Source organism: Poecile atricapillus, chromosome 25 (genome assembly GCF_030490865.1).
Source record: "Poecile atricapillus isolate bPoeAtr1 chromosome 25, bPoeAtr1.hap1, whole genome shotgun sequence".
In the NCBI taxonomy this organism is placed as follows: domain Eukaryota; kingdom Metazoa; phylum Chordata; class Aves; order Passeriformes; family Paridae; genus Poecile; species Poecile atricapillus.
In genome coordinates, this window is record NC_081273.1 from 2,228,953 (window position 1) to 2,246,535 (window position 17,583).

Consider the following 17,583-nt stretch of genomic DNA (forward strand, 5'->3'; position numbering starts at 1 on the left):
ACTGCAGTTAAGTCTGTGCAGGGATTTTTTTGCTTAAAAACATAATTTTCCTATCTAAAAGTCACAGAGCACCTCCATGAGCAAGGAGGGGACACACACACCGGACACCAGTTGCTTAATTAATGTAAGGAATTCTTTATTCCCAGCTGTGCAAAGGGGGAAGTGCAGGGTGGGGCAGCCACGGGTGGGTGACCCTTTTTCCTTGGGTTTGGCCCCGTTTTGGAGGCGCCGGGGTGGGAGTGTGGGGGCAGCACCGCGTCAGGTCGGGCAGAGCACTGCCAAGAGAGAGAGAAAGAGAGAGAGAGAGAGAGGGAGGGTGGGGGCACCGAGGCTGCAGTGGGGCAGGAGCATGCACAGGTGTGGGGGGGGAAGCATGAGGGTGCATTGGAATGCAGGAGGAGGCACAGGGATGCAGGAGGAGGTGCTGTGATCCATGAGCAAGCACAGGGATCCATGAGGATGCGTTGGGATGAAGGAGAATGCACAGGGATGCAGGAGGATGCTCTGTGATCCGTGAGGATGCACAGGGATGCACAAGGATGCACTGGAATTCATAAGAATGCACTGTGATCCATGAGCAAGCACAGGAATGCATGAGGATGCACAGGGATGCATGAGGATGCACTGGAATGCATGAGGATGCACAGGGATGTACCAGGATGCAGGAGGATGCACAAGTGTGCAAGGGGATGCACTGGAATGCACAGGGAAGCACAGGGATGCAGGGGGATGCACTGTGATCCATGAGGATGCACAGGGATGCAGGGGGATGCATTGGAATGCATGAGGATGCTCTGTGATCCATGAGCATGCACAGGGATGTAGCAGGATGCATGAGGATGCACAGGAATGCATGAGGATGCACAGGGATGTAGCAGGATGCATGAGGATGCACAGGAATGCATGAGGATGCACAGGGATGCACCAGGAATGCATGAGGATGCACAGGGAATGCACACACACAACAGTGCACAGAAAGAGCACGAAGGACACACGAGGACTCAGGAGGATGCACAAGAGGGGTGTGGGAGATGTGCAGGGATGCACAAGAGGGGTGTGGGAGATGTGCAGGGATGCACAAGAGGGGTGTGGGAGATGTGCAGGGATGCACAAGAGGGGTGTGGGAGATGTGCAGGGATGCACAAGGGTGCCTGGGAGATGCAAGGAAGATGGATGGGGATGCCCAAGGGAGGCAGAGGAGGGTGCCTGAGGGGGTGTGGGGGTGTGGGGGTGTGCAGAGGGTGCTGAGGCTGTGTGGATGAAGCAGATGGGCCCCAGGACGGGGCAGGAAGCTGCACAGGGCCCCCCAGAGGTGTGGCAGAACAGCAGAGCTGTACAAAGAATGCCTGAGGGATGTGCAGGAGCTGCACCTGGGATTCCTGAAGGATGCGTGGAGGATGCACCAGGGATGCATGAGGGAAGTGGAGGAGTGACACAGGATGTATCTGGGATTCTCCAAGGATGCACAGAGGATGCACAGGAGATGCAAAAGGCACAAATGAGGTTGCAGGAGGGAAGGGATGCACAGAAGATGCAATGGAGGGGCAGGAGGGTGCAGGTACCTTTGAGGATGTAATCCGTGAGCAGAGTGGGCACCTTCTCATTCCCCTCCTTCATGGCAAACAGGACTGTGAGGGGGAACAAGCTGTGAGCCTGGCCCTGCTGCCCCCAAACCTCCCTTTTCCCCCTAAACCAGCCCCACAGCTGCTGTACAATTTCCCCAAACAATTTAAGCAGCAGGTCTGGGAACATCCAAAAAGGACTTTTGCCCCCAATTTGCCAATCCGAGGCAATGCAGAATGGGTGATTTACCCCCAAATAAACCCTGGTCAAAGGAGCATGAATTGGGGGAAGGTGTCTGCCTGCATAGAGCAATTATTGCAGCTGTGCTGCAGTGATGCAAACCAGGCATTTTCCCCTCCAAGTGGGTTTGTTGCAATGATGATGCAACATGGGTGGTAGCACCTTAAATTGCCCATGCTGCAATGATGCAAAAAATCCCCCAAACCAGCTGTGCTGCAATGATGCCCCAAACTGCAGCCTCTGAGGCAAAGCTAAATGTGCCTTTGTGTCCCCTAAACATCTGATGCTGACCCAGAACAGCAGCTTGAATGAGTACTCACTGTTGGTGAGCATCTGCAGGTCCTCAACAGAGGGTGGTGAGCCCTTCTTCTCATAGGGAATCACCGTGTTCAGGTACTGCAGAAACAAAAGCCACCCCAAAACCCCACACAGATTGCACAAAAACAGCTGCTTTTTGCACTGCCTTGAGACAAATCACCCCAATTTTGTGCAAAAATAGAGTATTTCTGGAAAATTCCTGCAATTGCATTTGATTTGCAGGTATTTTGGGGAGTGCTGAAGTAACTGGGTGCTGCAAACTCCACCCAAATCCATCCTTCCTCAGGAAGGATTTTTTTGGGTGAAACCAGGTAATTTTTCCTAGAGGGATTAGCAGGGTGTAGGGGATAGAGCAGTGTTGTGAAACTAAAAAACATTTTAAAAGGGGGTTGGGGGGGGTGCAGGGGAATGGGGAGTGCGGGGTGGAGTGAAAACAAACAGATTGGGGCAATTTTGGGGGGAAAAGGGCACCTGTTTCTCGTTGGTGGTAGGACCAAAAGTCTGGCGCAGGCCGGAGTGCAGGATGCTGGAGATGCCCTCCATGCTGAAGCGCTGGGGGGACAATGTCACCCTGTCACCTCCTGGGGACAGTGGCACCAGCATCCCCCACAACTCCCTGACTCCCACATCCACACCTTGCCCAGATGCCATCACCCTGCTCCATACCCACATCCTGTATCTTTGTCCCCCTGCTCCAAGCCCTCCTGTCCCACATTCCCCTGTCCTTGCTCCATGACCTCCTGTGCTGTGTCCTTCCCATTCCCTGTCCCTCTGCCCCATCCTGTCACTATTCCCTTCCCATCCCATCCCTCACTGCCTTACCCCCATGTCCTTCTGCCCCACCCTGCCACTATTCCCATCCCATCCCATCCCATCCCATCCCATCCCATCCCATCCCATCCCATCCCATCCCATCCCATCCCATCCCATCCCATCCCATCCCATCCCATCCCATCCCATCCCATCCCATCCCATCCCATCCCATCCCATCCCATCCCATCCCTCATTGCCCCCACGTCCCTCTGCCCCATCCTGCCACTATTCCCATCCCATCCCTCATCCCCTTGCCCCATCCTGTCCCCACATCCCCCCGCCTCCTCCTCTCCTCCCGAGGTCCCCGCACCCAGCACCTTGCGGGGCATGTGGCCGCCGCGCTCGGAGCGCGCCCCTTGCAGGCTCAGCCCCTTGTCCCTGCGGCGGCGCCGGGCGGCCTCTCGCTGCTCTCGCTGCTCGCCCTGCACGGCCAGCAGAGCCCCGATGAACGCCGTCTTCACCTCCTTCTCGAAGGCCAGCTCGTCCCTCCGTGCCAGCTGCGCCACCAGCTCCGCCGACAGCGCCCGGCTCGCCGCCTCCGCCCGGCCCGCGGCCGCCAGCAGCTCCCGCGCCGACAGCTGCCCCAGCCCTGCCCGCGGAGCACAGACCGGCTCGTGTCCGAGGGGACAGCCCTCGGCTGGGGGGCTGGAAGGCACGCACAGCCCATCTCGTCCCACCTCCCTGCCATGGGGCCGGGACAACTATCCCAGGGTGCTCCAACCCCGTCCAACCTGGCCTTGGGCACTTCCAGGGATGGGGCAGTCAGAGCTGCTCTGGAAACCTTGTGGCCTCCCCACCCTCACAGGGAAGTTTCTTGCCAATGTCCCATCTAACCCTGCCCTCTGGCACTGGGAGCCATTCCCCCCTTGTCCCATCCCTCCATCCCTTGTCCCCAGTCCCTCTCCAGCTCTCCTGGAGCCCCGTTAGGCCCTGGCAGGGGTTCTGAGCTCTCCCTTTTCTTCCCCAGGTGAGCACCCCCAGCTCTCCCAGCCTGGCTCCAGAGCAGAGGCGCCCCAGCCCTTGGGGCATCTCCGTGGCCTCCTCTGGACCTGCTGCAGCCAGTGCCATGCATGGGGAAACGAGGGAAAAGCCTGGTGCAATATCAGTGACACCCCCAGAGCAGTCAGTGAAACGCACACTGCAATCATTAAAATGCATCTCGTGCTGAGCGAGATGTGCTCTGCATTTTCTGAGACACCAAGAGAGAAACCCGTTCTGCAATTACTGATCCGCTCAGCGCCATAAACAACGTGCCCAGAGCAATTCAGGAACTTCCTGGCACCATTAGTGACATGCAAGGTGCACTCAGTGATATTCACAGTGCAATTAGTGACAGGCAGGGTGTGATTAGTGACATGTATGGTGCAACTAGTGACATGCATGGTGCAATTAGCGACATGTATGGTGCAATTATTGACATGCACAGTGCAATCAGTGACATGCACGGTGCAATTAGTGACATGGTGTGATTAGTAACCTGCACAGTGTGATAAAGAGCAGAGCAATTAGTGGAGAGCCTGGGCTTGTTGGTGACACAGCCCATGGCACTAGTGACAAGTCTCACGTGCATGGAACACCCCCATGCACAACACAAAGGCTCCTGGTGAACCCCACGTGCCTTTCCACACCAAAAGCCAGATCCCTGCGTTCTTCACAGGTTTTGCCAAAAGCCCTTCTGGCCAAGTCCCAGAGCACTGAGGCTTGGAGAGACTCAGTTGTCCAATTTGGTTGGAATTGTCCCCAGATAGTGACTGGCCTGGGCTTTGCTGGCCGTACCTTCGTGGGAGCAGTTGTTGTTGAAGGCAGGGGAGAAAGCATGCAGCTCCCGCAGCACGATGGACTCCGTGCCCCCACCACCACCTTTGCCTTCAGCATCAGCCTTGCTTTCTTCCTCCTCATCCTCATCCTCCTCCTCCTCCTCTTCCTCCTCACCCTCAGGGTCAGCCTCGGGGTCAGGTGAACTCTGCATGAGCTCCTCCAGCTCCTCGATGACCTGCGGGGCACCAGTGACCTCCATGTGCACCTGCATCCAACCTGCACCTTACCTCTGCATCGTGCACCCCACACATCCTGCAGCCACACCTGCAGCTGTCCTGCACCTGCACCTGCAGCCACACCTGCAGCTGTCCTGCACCTGCACCCTGCAGCCACACCTGCAACTGTTCCCTTCATCCTGCACCTGCATCCTCTATCTCTATCCTCCACCTGCAGCCTGCTCCCTCCATCCTCATTTGTATTCTGCATCCTGCACCTGCATCCTCCCCTTCATCATGCATCTGCATTCTGCTCCCTTCACCCTGCATCAGCACCATCTGTACCCTGGGTCCTCTATTTGCATCCTGCATCTGCATCCCACATTTCCATCTACATCCAAATCCCACATTCCATGGGCACTGAGGACCTGCATCCACATCTGAATCTGCATCCTGCTCTCTGCACCCAGCTCCTCCTGTATCCTGCATCCTGTACTTGCACTTGCATTCTCTATCCTGCATCCACACTCCCCTCTCCACACCTCTACCCTGCATCCTGCACCCCACACCTGCATCTGCATCCTGCATCCACACCAGCATCCTGCAGCTCCATCCCACCCCTGCCCCCACACTTTGACCCTTCCCCCCACAGCACTCATTTTGTACAGGCCACCTTCCCACATCAGCACCCACCACCTGCACTTCTGTCTACATCCACATTCCAGCTCCTGCATGCCACATCCCAAGGTGATGGGATTTGCCTTTTTCTTGTGCTTTCAGCTCGTGGCCATGGGGCTGAGGTGGCCAAGGCTGGCTTTTGGAGGACATGCAGGGCTCCAGATGCCCATGGGGTACCTGCTCAGCTGTCAGCAGCGGCTCCTCGTTGATCCCAGAGTCCTGCTCACTCCTCTCAGTGAGCTCCTCTTCCTCTTCCTCCTCCTCCTCCTTCCCACCGAGCTGCAGGAGACACAGGCTGGGCAGCCCTGGTGGCACCACTGGCATGGGGGGAGCCACCAGGGAACCCTGGCTCAGGGGGACACGGGGGTGGCACGGGGAGACACTGGGTGGGGACATCAAATGGGGGGACACTGGGTGGGGATGTGCTGGATTGAGGGCATCACATGGAGATGTTGGATTGGGATTTGGATGGGCTTTGGACTGGGACACTGGAGACAATGGAAGCACTGGAGGGGGAAGTGCTGCCAGAAGATGAATGGAGAGTTGCAGAATGCACTAGGGAGATGACAGGGAGAAGCCCAGGTCTGCTGGATGGAGGTGCTGGATGGGGAGTGGGGCTGGACACGCTCGGTGGAGATGCTGGGAATGCTGGATGGGGCTGGTGGAGTGGAATGGGAGAGCTCTGATGGAGACACAGGGTGGGAACACCGGATGGGGACATGGCAGAGGGGAACACCACCAGGGAACGGATGGATGGAGATGTTGGGTGAGGAGGCATCTTCTTTTTCCCCACCTTTCACTATCTTTTCACCTTTTTAGCAGAAAATAACCCAAGGAAGTTATCTTCTCTTCCCCCTTTAGCAAGAGGCTGTTACATCCAAATGGGTTAAATTCCGTGGATATTGGGACATTTTTATAACCCCAAAAGCAGCGCTGGACAGCACAAACTCACTACAAACACATTTCCTACCCCAAAAACACCCACCCCACCCGTGACACGGGGGCAAACTGCCAAAGACCAGGTGCTAAAATGAGTAGTTTAGCAGTGTCATGATGGTCACTGAGCCTTGGGGTTGATTGACAGCTGTCAATCACTGCCAGGGGAGCGTGTGGGGACAGGGGTGCCACAGCCATACCTGGGGGTCGGTGCCATCAAGGGCCTCGGTCCCAGGGAGCTGCCACGGCCGGGGGGAGCTCCGGGGGGCAAAGCCATCGGTCAGAGCATCCCAGACCCTGCAGGGAGGCGGATGGTGAGTGCTGACCCCAAAATGTTGCATCTCAGAGAGACATCCCAAAAATGGCATGCCAAAATGCCATAAAACATCCCAAAATACAGCCCAGAAACATCCTGAAAACGACCTCCAAAATCCCAAAACAGACACCTGAAACATCCCAAAACATCCCAAATGATATCCTAGAAAACCCCAAATGCTATAAGACCCCAAATGCTATCCTAGAAGACCCCAAATTCTATTCTAGAAGACCCCAAATGCTATCCTGGAAGACCCCAAAGCTTCTCAAAATAGCATCACGAAATAACTGCCCTGAAATGCCCTCTAAATGTCATTTTGAAATGCTGCTATCAAAACACTCCAGAAGGCCACAGCAGTGTCCCAAAATGTCTCTAGATGTCCCCAAATGCCACTCAAAAACATCACCATGATGCCTTGAAGTGACCCAAAAATTATCTTAAAGCAGCCTCAAAGCCACAAGACTCTGAAAAGTCTCGAAACAGATCAAAATGCTGCCCTGGAACACTCCAAACTGTCCCCAAATGTTCTTCTGAAATAACCCCAAAATGCCCTTAAAGGTCGCAAAGCTCCAAAATGTCACCCTGTCATGTTCCAACCACTCAACCCCCTCACTGAAATACCCCAGAGACCCCAAAATGTCACTTTTCAACCCCCCAGAAATACCCTAAAATGCTTTCCCAAATAACTGACCAAAAGAGGAGAAAATAGGGAAGGAAAAGGAGGGGAAGGAGGGAAAAAATGAAAGGGGAAAAACAGGAGAAAAGAGAAAAAAGGGGTAAAGAAGAAGATGGAAAAAGGGGCAAAAAGGGGGGAAAGGGGAAGAAGTGGAGGAAGGAAAATCTGGGTAAAAGGGGGGAAATGGAAGAAAAAATGAGAAAAAGGGTAAAGAAGGAAAATGGTGGGAAATGGAGAAAGAGGAAAAAAAGGAGAAGAAAGGGAAAGCGGAGAAAATAGGGAAGAGGAAAAGAAGGAAAATGACCAAAAGAGAGAAAAAAATCAGGAGAAAAGGGAAATGAGGAAAAAGAGAAAATGCTCTTTTTTTTTGCCATCTTCTGTCTTTCTCCTCCATTTCTTCCCTTTTCTCCACTTTCCCTGCCATTTTCTCCATTTTCCCCCCCATTCTCCCTTTTTTCTTACATTTTCTCCCCATCTCAGGCAAACCCTCCATTTTCCCACCAGAGTGGTGGGTTCAGTCCAAAGTGGTGCCACATCCAAATCCTAAAAATCACCCCAAACCCATTTTCCCCCTTTCCAACTCCAAAACTGCTCATTTTTGGGATTTATTATATTTCTCTCCTCACCAGGGCTGAATTCCCCTTGGAATTACAGATTGCAAAAATTAACACAGAAAAACGTGGATGTCAAATCTTAAATACTTATTTTTTAACAAAGCACAGCAAATTAGTAATTATCCCCCCCCCCAAATTTGCTTTTTATTTATTTTTTTGTTCTTAAAGGACCAGCACCCCACAGAGGCAGGCTGAGACCAGCAGTGATTTCTGAGTTAATTATGGCAAGAAATGGTTAAAAACTCTGGAAATTCAGTGCCTGTGAGGCTGTGGCCCCTCCCCCAGTCTGCACACAGGGCTCATTCAAAGAAGACTAAAAAAAAAGCCCTGTTTTGCCCAAAGTGACCCAAAAAAAGACACAATAAGTGGCACAAAGCGGCGACAGCACGGCAGCCCCGGCGCGCAGCCAAGCTGCATTTTGCTCTGAAAAAACCATGAATTCAACCAATTGCAAAAATCAATTCAGCCTCAGTGGGTTTGGGGGAGAAAAAAACCAAACAGAAACCAACAAAACCGACAGATTTGGGGCTTTTTGGGTTGAAAGCAACCCCTTTGTTTGGTGGAAGTAAGGGTTAGAAATTTTGGAATAATCCTGATTAAACACACAAAAAAATCCACTAGAAATGTGATTGTGTGTAATCATCATGAGGAAAAAGCCCAAGGATTTGCAGGAAAAAATGACATTTTGTAACAAACCAAGATTTTTAATGAAACTGTAGAATTTAACACAAAAGGCACAGGAATAATTGGGGGAGCCTAGGGGGGAATTTCAGCTTAGGGAATTTGGCCATCCCCTAGCATGATACAGAGGGGATGGCTGAACTCTACTCACACCTTACTCAAGGTTTATGCTCAGCCCCTGGGGCTTTCCTTGCACAGACAGAGCTGTGGCCCCCTGCAATGTGGTATGGGACACGCTGCTCTTCCTCCTCATAGGCTGCTACTCCAAGGATCCCACACAGCTACTCCAAGGGTCCCACACAGCTACTCCAAGGGTCCCACACAGCTACTCTAAGGATCCCACACAGCTACTCCAAGGATCCCACATAGCTACTCCAAGGTGCTGTAGGGTCACAGCACAGCCCAGGCATGGATTTGCATGATGGGCTCATGGAAGAGTGCAAGGAGGTGCAACAGGCCCTGGAGGGGTGTTACTCATAGGATACTACACCACTACTCTGCAGTGCCACACAGTCATGCTGTGAGCAGGACTGCACACTGGGAAAGGGGAGTATCTCACCACCGTGACAGGATGCATGAAGGCCTGAGGGTGGCCTACTTATAGGATGCTACACAGCTACTCGAAAGATACTGCCCAGCTATTCCACACTGCTGTGTGACCGTGCTGCGGTGCAAGGGGCTGAGCATGCAGACCCTTCCTCACAGGATACTACAGCGCTACTCCTGACACGGAGCATGGCCACGCTGCAGCGCTGGGAGGTACCCTGGGCTGGGGGGGTTCAGGGTTTGCAGAATGGCCCCAGGAGCAGGGGAGCCTTACTCACTCCTCATCCTGCAGGCGCTCCTCCTCCTCCTGCGCCTGGAGCCGCCCCCGCACGGGGGCCAGGCCCTCGGTGGCGGCGTCGTAGTTGCGGAAGCACACGGTGAGCTTCTCGTCAAACTCCTGCACCAGGTCCTCCATGGACTTGAAGCTCATCATCTCGGCCGAGAAGCTCTCCAGCTCGGCCAGCGCTGGGTCCGCAGCGCGCTGCAGGGACCCCCCATCGTCCCCGGAGCCCTCCTCAAACTCCTCCTCCAGACTGACCAGGGGCGCCTCCATCCTCCTCAACACCGATGTGCTGCCTTAGCTGCAGGGACAGCGTGCCCGTGAGGCAGCAGGCTACTAACAGCTTACAACACCCAGCTCTCCGTTCCCTTGGCTGCTGCTGCGCTCACTGAAACCCTACTGCCAGGGCTGTTACACAACCAGCAGGATCTCTGGAGTATCCTGGCAGTATCCCAACAAGATGTACTCCCTTCAGAAGAAATATTCTGATATTGTGGCACTGTTCTGATAGCAATTTCCCAGTTGTAACAAAGTGCTGGTAGTGCTCCAAGCAGCTTAGTGCTACCCTGATAGTATTGTAAAAAATGTCATAGCTGCTTCCCTGAAGTGGTAGTATCTCAGTTGTATCCTTGTACTAAGCAAGTGGCCTGAAAGGATCAGTAATGTGCTGACAGGGTCCCAAAAATGGGAATGTTGCCCTGGTGTATCTTACCAGCAGCTTTTCTAGTATCCTTGTAGCATCTTGGAAGTATCCAACACATACTTTAGGATAAAAATGCACTTTTATCCTGAGAGCATCCTACTGGAAACTGGCTCCTGCACCTCGGTAGCTTTGTCATATCATCCTGGTACTATCAGTAGTACCAGTACTGTTGTGTCCCAGTAATGACCCTGTAGTATCTTAGTAGTGTCTCATTAGCAGTGTGATACTCTGGAGTATCCAGGATGTTACCCTGATAACACTCAGCAGCATCCTGATAGTACCTTTGTGCTACACTGAGAGTATCCTAGTAGCAGCTCAGCATTGAGTAGCTCAGCATTGTCCTGGTGCTGTAGTAGCAGAGGAAGGAATATCCTGATTCTATGTCTGGAGCGTCCCAACAGCCTCCTGGTGTCCTGATAGTATCACAGTAGTAGATAGTGAGTATCCTGGTAGGATCCTAATGGTGGTGTAGTGGGGTATAGCTGTTACCCTCAGAGTGTGTTGGTGGTTTCTTACTACCACTTAACTACGCTGAAAGCAACCTGAACATATCCTGAGAGGAACCTTGTGTGAGCTACTCCTTCGTATGAGTACCCCAGTAACAGCTCTGGAAATATCTTAGCCTGGTAGTACCTTAGAGGAGCTCTTGCAGCATCCCAGTAGCATCTACATAGTATCCTAAGAGTAGCTTAGTGCCACTCTGGAAGTGCCTTACTGCTCTCTGTACACATTCTAGTAAACTCATAGCATCTCAGTAGTATCCTGAGAGCATCTCAGCTGCGTCTTGACGGTATTTCACCACTTCCTCAGGAGATCACTGAGAATATCCCAGTAGCGTCCTAGCAGTAGCCTCAGAGGAAGCAAACAGTAACTCAGTAGTAAGCCAGGAGCAGCCCAGTACAGGTGTTGGTACCCCAGCTCATTCTCCCAGCCCCAGTGATGTGGAGGGGAGCACAAACATCACAGGAAAACCTGCCCTGAGCAAGGTTTTGAGCGAGTTTTGCAGCCATGTGCAGCACGGGCACACCCCCATGCACGTGTGCCCCCACACACCTGCAGCACACACAGGGCACACCTGCAGGTGAGCCCGTCCCTGCATGCACCTGCAGCACACACACAGCAGTGCACACGTGCATGGAGTGCCTGTGGACAGATGCATGTGAGCTGCAGCGCTGCACCTGTGTTGGGCTGCACACACACACTGCACACACACACTGCACACACTGCACACACACACACTGCACACACACACACACTGCACACACACACTGCACACACTGCACACACTCACCCCCACGAGCCCCGGTGCATGCACGCCCTGTCCCACGCGAGTCTGCAGGCACACCTGTGCACTCATGCATCCCCACAGAGGGTCCGTGTGTGCACAGCCATGCACTCATGCATCCCCACAGCAGTGCTGTGCATGCACACACACACTGCACCCCTGTGTAGGCCTGCATCTTCTCACACACTTGTGCATTGCCACGCATGCACCACGGGCCCCACCGTGCTCGCTGCACACACACCTGCACATACACACCCCTGTACACACACCCGCACGCACACACAGCTGCACATACACCTGCACACACACCTGCACACACACACACATGCACACACCTTCACATGCACATCTGCACGCGCACACATCTGCACGCACGCATCCCTTGCACACACACACACACACTCACACAATCACACACACGGACACGCCCTCGCTGCGCTCCCCTCCCCTCCCCTCCTCTCCCCTCCCTCCGCCGCTCCCCCCGCGCCCCCCGAGACCCCCGAACCGCCCCCGCGGTGCGCGAGCGCATCCCCGCCCCCCGCCCGGCCCCGCTCCGCCGCCCCCTCCCCTCAGCCTCAGCCCGCCATGCGCCCCCCGCACCCCCCTGCGAGCCCAGCATCGCCCCTCGCTCCCCCCAAACCCCGCATCCTTCATCGCACCCCCAGCCCCGCATCCTTCACCGCCCCACGGGCCCCGGCCCCACCTGCAACCCCCACAGCCCCTCCGAACCCCCGGCCCCACCGAGCCCCCGGCCCCTCCTGCAGCCCCCACAGAGCCCCCGAGCCCCCACAGCCCCACCGAGCCCCCGGCCCCTCCTGCAGCCCCCACAGCCCCTCCGAACCCCCGGCCCCACCGAGCCCCCGGCCCCTCCTGCAGCCCCCACAGAGCCCCCGAGCCCCCACAGCCCCACCGAGCCCCCGGCCCCACCTGCAGCCCCCCCGGCCCCTCACCCACCTGCAGCCCCCACAGCCCCTCCGAACCCCCGGCCCCACCTGCAGCCCCCCCGAGCCCCCGGCCCCTCCTACAGCCCCCACAGCCCCTCCGAGCCCCTCCGAGCCCCCGGCCCCATCCACAGACCCCCCCGGCCCCTCACCCACCTGCAGCCCCGCATCCTCCGCGCCGCGCCGGGGGGTGCTGCGCGCGCACTGCGCAGGCGCGGGGGAGGACCGGTGACGTCACCGGGAAGGGGGATGCGGATGGTGGTCAAGGAAGCCGTGACGTCATCCCTCATCCCGGGGAGGGGGCTCCATCCTTTTCCCGATCCCTAAAAATCCCTTTGAACCCCGGCCGTGTCCATCCATTCATCTGGACACGCGGGTCTGCGCGTGTCCGTGACGCCGAGGGACAAAGGAGAAAGTAACTGAAACCATGGAAGCGACAATAGGAATTTATAGCCAGGAAATGTTAAAAAAACGACAGAAAGGTCAAGTCATGTATCTCAAATTTTTTTTATTTTCGAAAATAAAGCAATTAAAATTATTAAATAAAAATAAGGGGAAGTACAAAATAAAAAAGTCTTTTTTCCTCTCAAAAATAAAATGGGGATCACAAGAAATTAGTAGCTTTTTATAACATTTTTTTTCAGCTTTAATTTTTAAAATTTATTAACAACTTAATTGCTTTGGACGAATGTTGTCATGTAGACTGTGTATTTTTTTTTTTTTTTTTTTTTTTTCTTTTTGAAATCTGGGTTTAATTCAGAGGCCAGTGGAATCTCTGGGCTTAAGCTCAGTTTCCCAGGTCTTGATAGGCTCTGCTGCCTGCAGCTGCCTGCTCCCTCTCCCTGCTGGTTTCCCATGCAGCAGGACAGGGGAAGGGTTTCTCCTCTGGCACTTAGCACATAAGTTGCTCATATTAAGGAAAAAAAAACCTCAAAAGAGTCTGTGAAATGGTTGTTGTTAAGTTTAATGAGCGTTTGCCAAGTCCTGGCAGGAGCATCACATGCTTTGGCACAGTGCCGAAGAAATCCTCGAATCCCAGAACGGTTTGGGCTGGAAAGGACCCTAAAGCTCATTTTGTTCCCAGGACTTGGACCAAGTTGCTCCAAGCCCCATCAAACCTGGACTTGAGCACTCCAAGGAATGGAGAAGCCACAGTTTCTATGGGATACCAGTACCAGGGCCTCAGCAGCTCCCCAGGGAAGGATTTCTTCCCAGTATCCCACCCCTCCTGCCACTGAGCTGACAATGACTCCTCTTGGCCATCACCTGTTCCAGCACAGCCTTGCCCATCTCCTGCTGCTCCCCAGCTCCTTCAGCTCCTGATTAACCTCCTGCAGCAGGGATTTGGACAGTGAGGTGGGAGCACGGGCAGGCTGAGTGTCCTTGGGGCCACCCAGGTGTCCCTCACCCCAAAAGCTGATGCTCTGCAGCCCAGCAGGGCTTGTGGGTGACACCCAGGGACTGAGCAGAGGAGGAGCTGGGCAGAGAGGCCTCGTTCTCCATCCCCAGGGTCATCATTCCCCAGCCTCTCACCCCAGCCTGGGGCTGCAATCACCTGGATGAACTCTGAGACAGGAGCACAACAGGCTGGGAGCAACCCAGGGGACCCTGGAGTGTCACAAATTCCACGTCCAGGGGTTGAATGAACCAGCCAGAGAAATGTTCTTGGACCTGGAGCTTGTCAGAGAGGTGAAGAGTGGAGGCATTTGGGCTGCATCCCCTGTGTCCCCCCGTGTTCCCCTGTGCCCTTCTGTGACCTCCTGTGTCCTTCTGTATCCTCCTGTGTCCTTCTGTGTCCTCCTGTGTCCTCCTTGTTTCCCCCCGTGTCCCCCCTGTGTCTCCCTGGGTCCCCGCTGTGTCCCCCCCCTCTATCACCGCTGTGTCCCCTTGTCCCCCCTGTGTCTCCCTCTATCCCCCCATATCCCCCTCTATACCCGCTGTATCCCCCTGCGTCCCCACTGTCCCCCCGTGTCCCCCCCCGTATCTCTGCTGTGCCCGTGTCCCTGTGTCCCCCCCGTCCCCTCCAGTGTCCCCCCCTGTGTCCCCCTGTGTCCCCCCCTGTGTCCCCTCTGTCCCCCCCTGTCCCCCCCTCCCGGGGCTCTCCCGTCGCGCCCCCCGAGCGCCGGGCGGTTCCCACGCTCGCTGCTGCCACCGAGCGGCCAAAGTGCGGAACTGCAGCGCGGTGCTCCCACCGGCGGTACCGGCAGCAACGGCCGAGCCCCGGGAACGGTCTGACCGAGCACCGGGAACGGTCTGAGCGAGCCCCGGGAACGGTCTGACCGAGCCCCGGGAACGGTCTGACCGAGTCCGGGAATGGTCCGACCGAGTCCGGGAATGGTCCGACCGAGCCCCGGGAACGGTCTGACCGAGTCCGGGAATGGTCCGACCGAGTCCGGGAATGGTCCGACCGAGTCCGGGAATGGTCCGACCGAGTCCGGGAATGGTCTGACCGAGCCCCGGAATGTTCTGACCGAGCCCCGGGAATATTCTGACCGAGTCCGGGAATGGTCTGACCGAGCCCCGGGGATGGTCTGACCGAGCCCCGGAATGGTCCGACCGAGCCCGGGAATGGTCTGACCGAGCCCCGGAATGGTCCGACCGAGCCCCGGAATGGTCTGACCGAGCCCCGGAATGGTCCGACCGAGTCCTGGGAATGGTCTGACCGAGCCCCGGGAATGGTCTGACCGAGCCCCGGAATGGTCTGACCGAGCCCGGGAATGGTCTGACCGAGCCCCGGGAATGGTCCGGCGGCAGCAGCCGCTGAGCGGTCCCCGGGCGATGCGGAGGCGTCTCCTCGTGGCTCCGGGCCCGGGCAGGAGGCCGGGACAGGTGGGGCAGGAGGGGCACAGGAGGGACCGGAGGGGCACAGGAGGGACCGGAGGGGCACAGGTGGGGCCGGAGGGGCACAAGTGGGACCGGAGGGGCACAGGTGGGGTTGGAGGGGCACAGGTGGGACCGGAGGGGCACAGGAGGGACCGGAGGGGCACAGGTGGGGCCGGAGGGGCACAGGAGGGACCGGAGGGGCACAGGTGGGGCCGGAGGGGCACAAGTGGGACCGGAGGGGCACAGGTGGGGCAGGAGGGGCACAGGAGGGACCGGAGGGGCACAGGTGGGGCCGGAGTGGTACAGGAGGGACCGGAGGGGCACAGGTGGGACCGGAGGGGCACAGGAGGGACCGGAGGGGCACAGGAGGGACCGGAGGGGCACAGGTGGGACCGGAGGGGCACAGGTGGGGCCGGAGGAGGTGGACGCTCCCCGGGGCTGGCGGTGTGCCCTTGTCGGCGTTGCCGGAGCTCCCGGGACTTGTCCCAGGATTTGTCCGGCCCCGCTCTGGGACCCCGCGGGTGCTCGGACCGAGCTCTGCGAGCTGCAGGCGGAGAAGGGAAAACCTTGGGATTCCTTACGGCTCCCGGGAGCACCGAAACCCAGAGCTGCAGTGACAGCGCTGCTGCCTTTTCTCTGTCCTGGTTCGGCCCTTTTCCCTCCCCTTTTCCTCACCGCTGCATTTTCTCTTTTCTCCCCTGGATCGGCTCTTTCCATTTCGCCCTGACCTGTCAAGAGATCCCCCCTCGCTCTGCCCGTGGCACTTTTCTCATTTGCCGTGTTTCTGTGTTTCTCATTTAGCATTTTTGGATTCTTCCCTGTCTGTCCTGGAGATTCTCGGTATTTCTGCTTTCTCTCTGTGCCTCTTATCCCTTTTGATCCAGGTCTTCTTCTGGACCCTGCAGCTTGTCACGAGGGAATTTCACCATCTTTCTTTATCCTGTACCCTTATCTCTCATTTTGAATTCCCTCTCCTCTGCTCTGTCACCTGTAGCTGTTGACAGCACAAAAAAGAAATCTCAGCATTTCTCCTGGGCTTTCATGTGGAAAAAAAACCCTTCAAAATCAAGGGGGAAATTGGGAAATGAGGAGGAAAATCTTGGAAAGGGAGGAGAAAACTTAAAAGACAAAGTGGAGAAATGTGGAAATGAAGGGGGAAAACTTGAAGGAGAAAAAAGAAATTAAATAAAAGGAACCTTAGAAATAAAAAGTGGAAAATCTTGGAAATAAAGTGGAAGATTTGGAAATAAAAAGGGGAAAGCTAAGGAAGTGGAACACTAGAAAATAAAGGGTAAAGCTAGGAAAGAAGGTGTAAAATTTGGAAATAAAGGGGGAAATGGGAATTGGAGGGGAAAAAAGTGGAAAATGAAGAACAAAACTGGGAAGGAGGAGAAAACTGGTCAATAAACTTTATAGGGAAAATAAAGTAGAAAGCCTTGGAAACAAAGTGTAAAAGCTTGGAAACAAGGAGTGCTGCCAGGAAAACCAGCTCCTCACCTGAAGGGGCTGTTGGATGGCACAAGGACCCCCCAACTTCCCGGCAGGAATGGGGATGGAAATGCTGCAGAAGGTTTTCCTCTGCACAGGGACCAGGGTGATGATGTCTTGCAAACATGAAACAAGACCAAGGATGTGTTTAAACTCAACCCTTAACACAAAACAACCTCACTTTGGATTCTTAGGGCACTTTCCATCAAGAGTTTTATTAAAAATAAACAAAATAATCCATTTTCCCGCATTTTGGGTCCCTGAAGTTTTCACCATGCCGCAGCTCAATTCCTACGGCGTGGGGCGTGGGGATGCTGCTGTGCAGGAGTGCTGCTGCTCCAGGGTGTGATGGGGTGGCAGGATGGGGGTGGCAGTGGGGTTTGTGGGCTGGTGGCCTTGGCCCCTGGCCACTCCCCAGGACACAGGAGGCTGGGCTGGGGAGCAGGGTGAGCGTGGTAGGGCCTGGCTGCTTCACCTGCAGGATGATCCTCTGCGGCACCTGGAGAGGCTGAAAAACAACGCAGGAAATGAGAACACGCCCGAAATCTGGTGTTTTTTAACCCACAAACTGCCTGAGGTTGGGGTGAATGCATGAGGAGGAAGGGACTCCCTGGCCCTGCCACTGGAGGGTACCAGGAAGGACAAAAAGGGTCAGATTTGAGGATCTTCAAGGGTTTTCCCAACTTAAGGACTCCAGGATTTGAAAAAG

The 17,583-nt window shown here is 55.4% G+C and overlaps 1 protein-coding gene across 1 annotated transcript; it reads right to left on the minus strand.

The window, feature by feature from the left end:
* Positions 1 to 111: 111 nt before the first annotated feature.
* On the minus strand, positions 112 to 12,772 carry FEZ1 (fasciculation and elongation protein zeta 1). The gene is made up of 10 exons (XM_058857168.1): positions 12,720 to 12,772; positions 9,633 to 9,935; positions 6,722 to 6,818; positions 5,763 to 5,864; positions 4,711 to 4,927; positions 3,252 to 3,523; positions 2,593 to 2,673; positions 2,124 to 2,199; positions 1,563 to 1,628; positions 112 to 275 (listed from the first exon to the last, which is right to left on the minus strand). Exons 2-10 carry the CDS (start codon positions 9,905 to 9,907, stop codon positions 259 to 261), a joined length of 1,203 nt encoding a protein of 400 aa, XP_058713151.1. The 5' UTR covers positions 9,908 to 9,935; positions 12,720 to 12,772; the 3' UTR covers positions 112 to 258.
* Between the last annotated feature and the right edge of the window lie 4,811 nt (positions 12,773 to 17,583).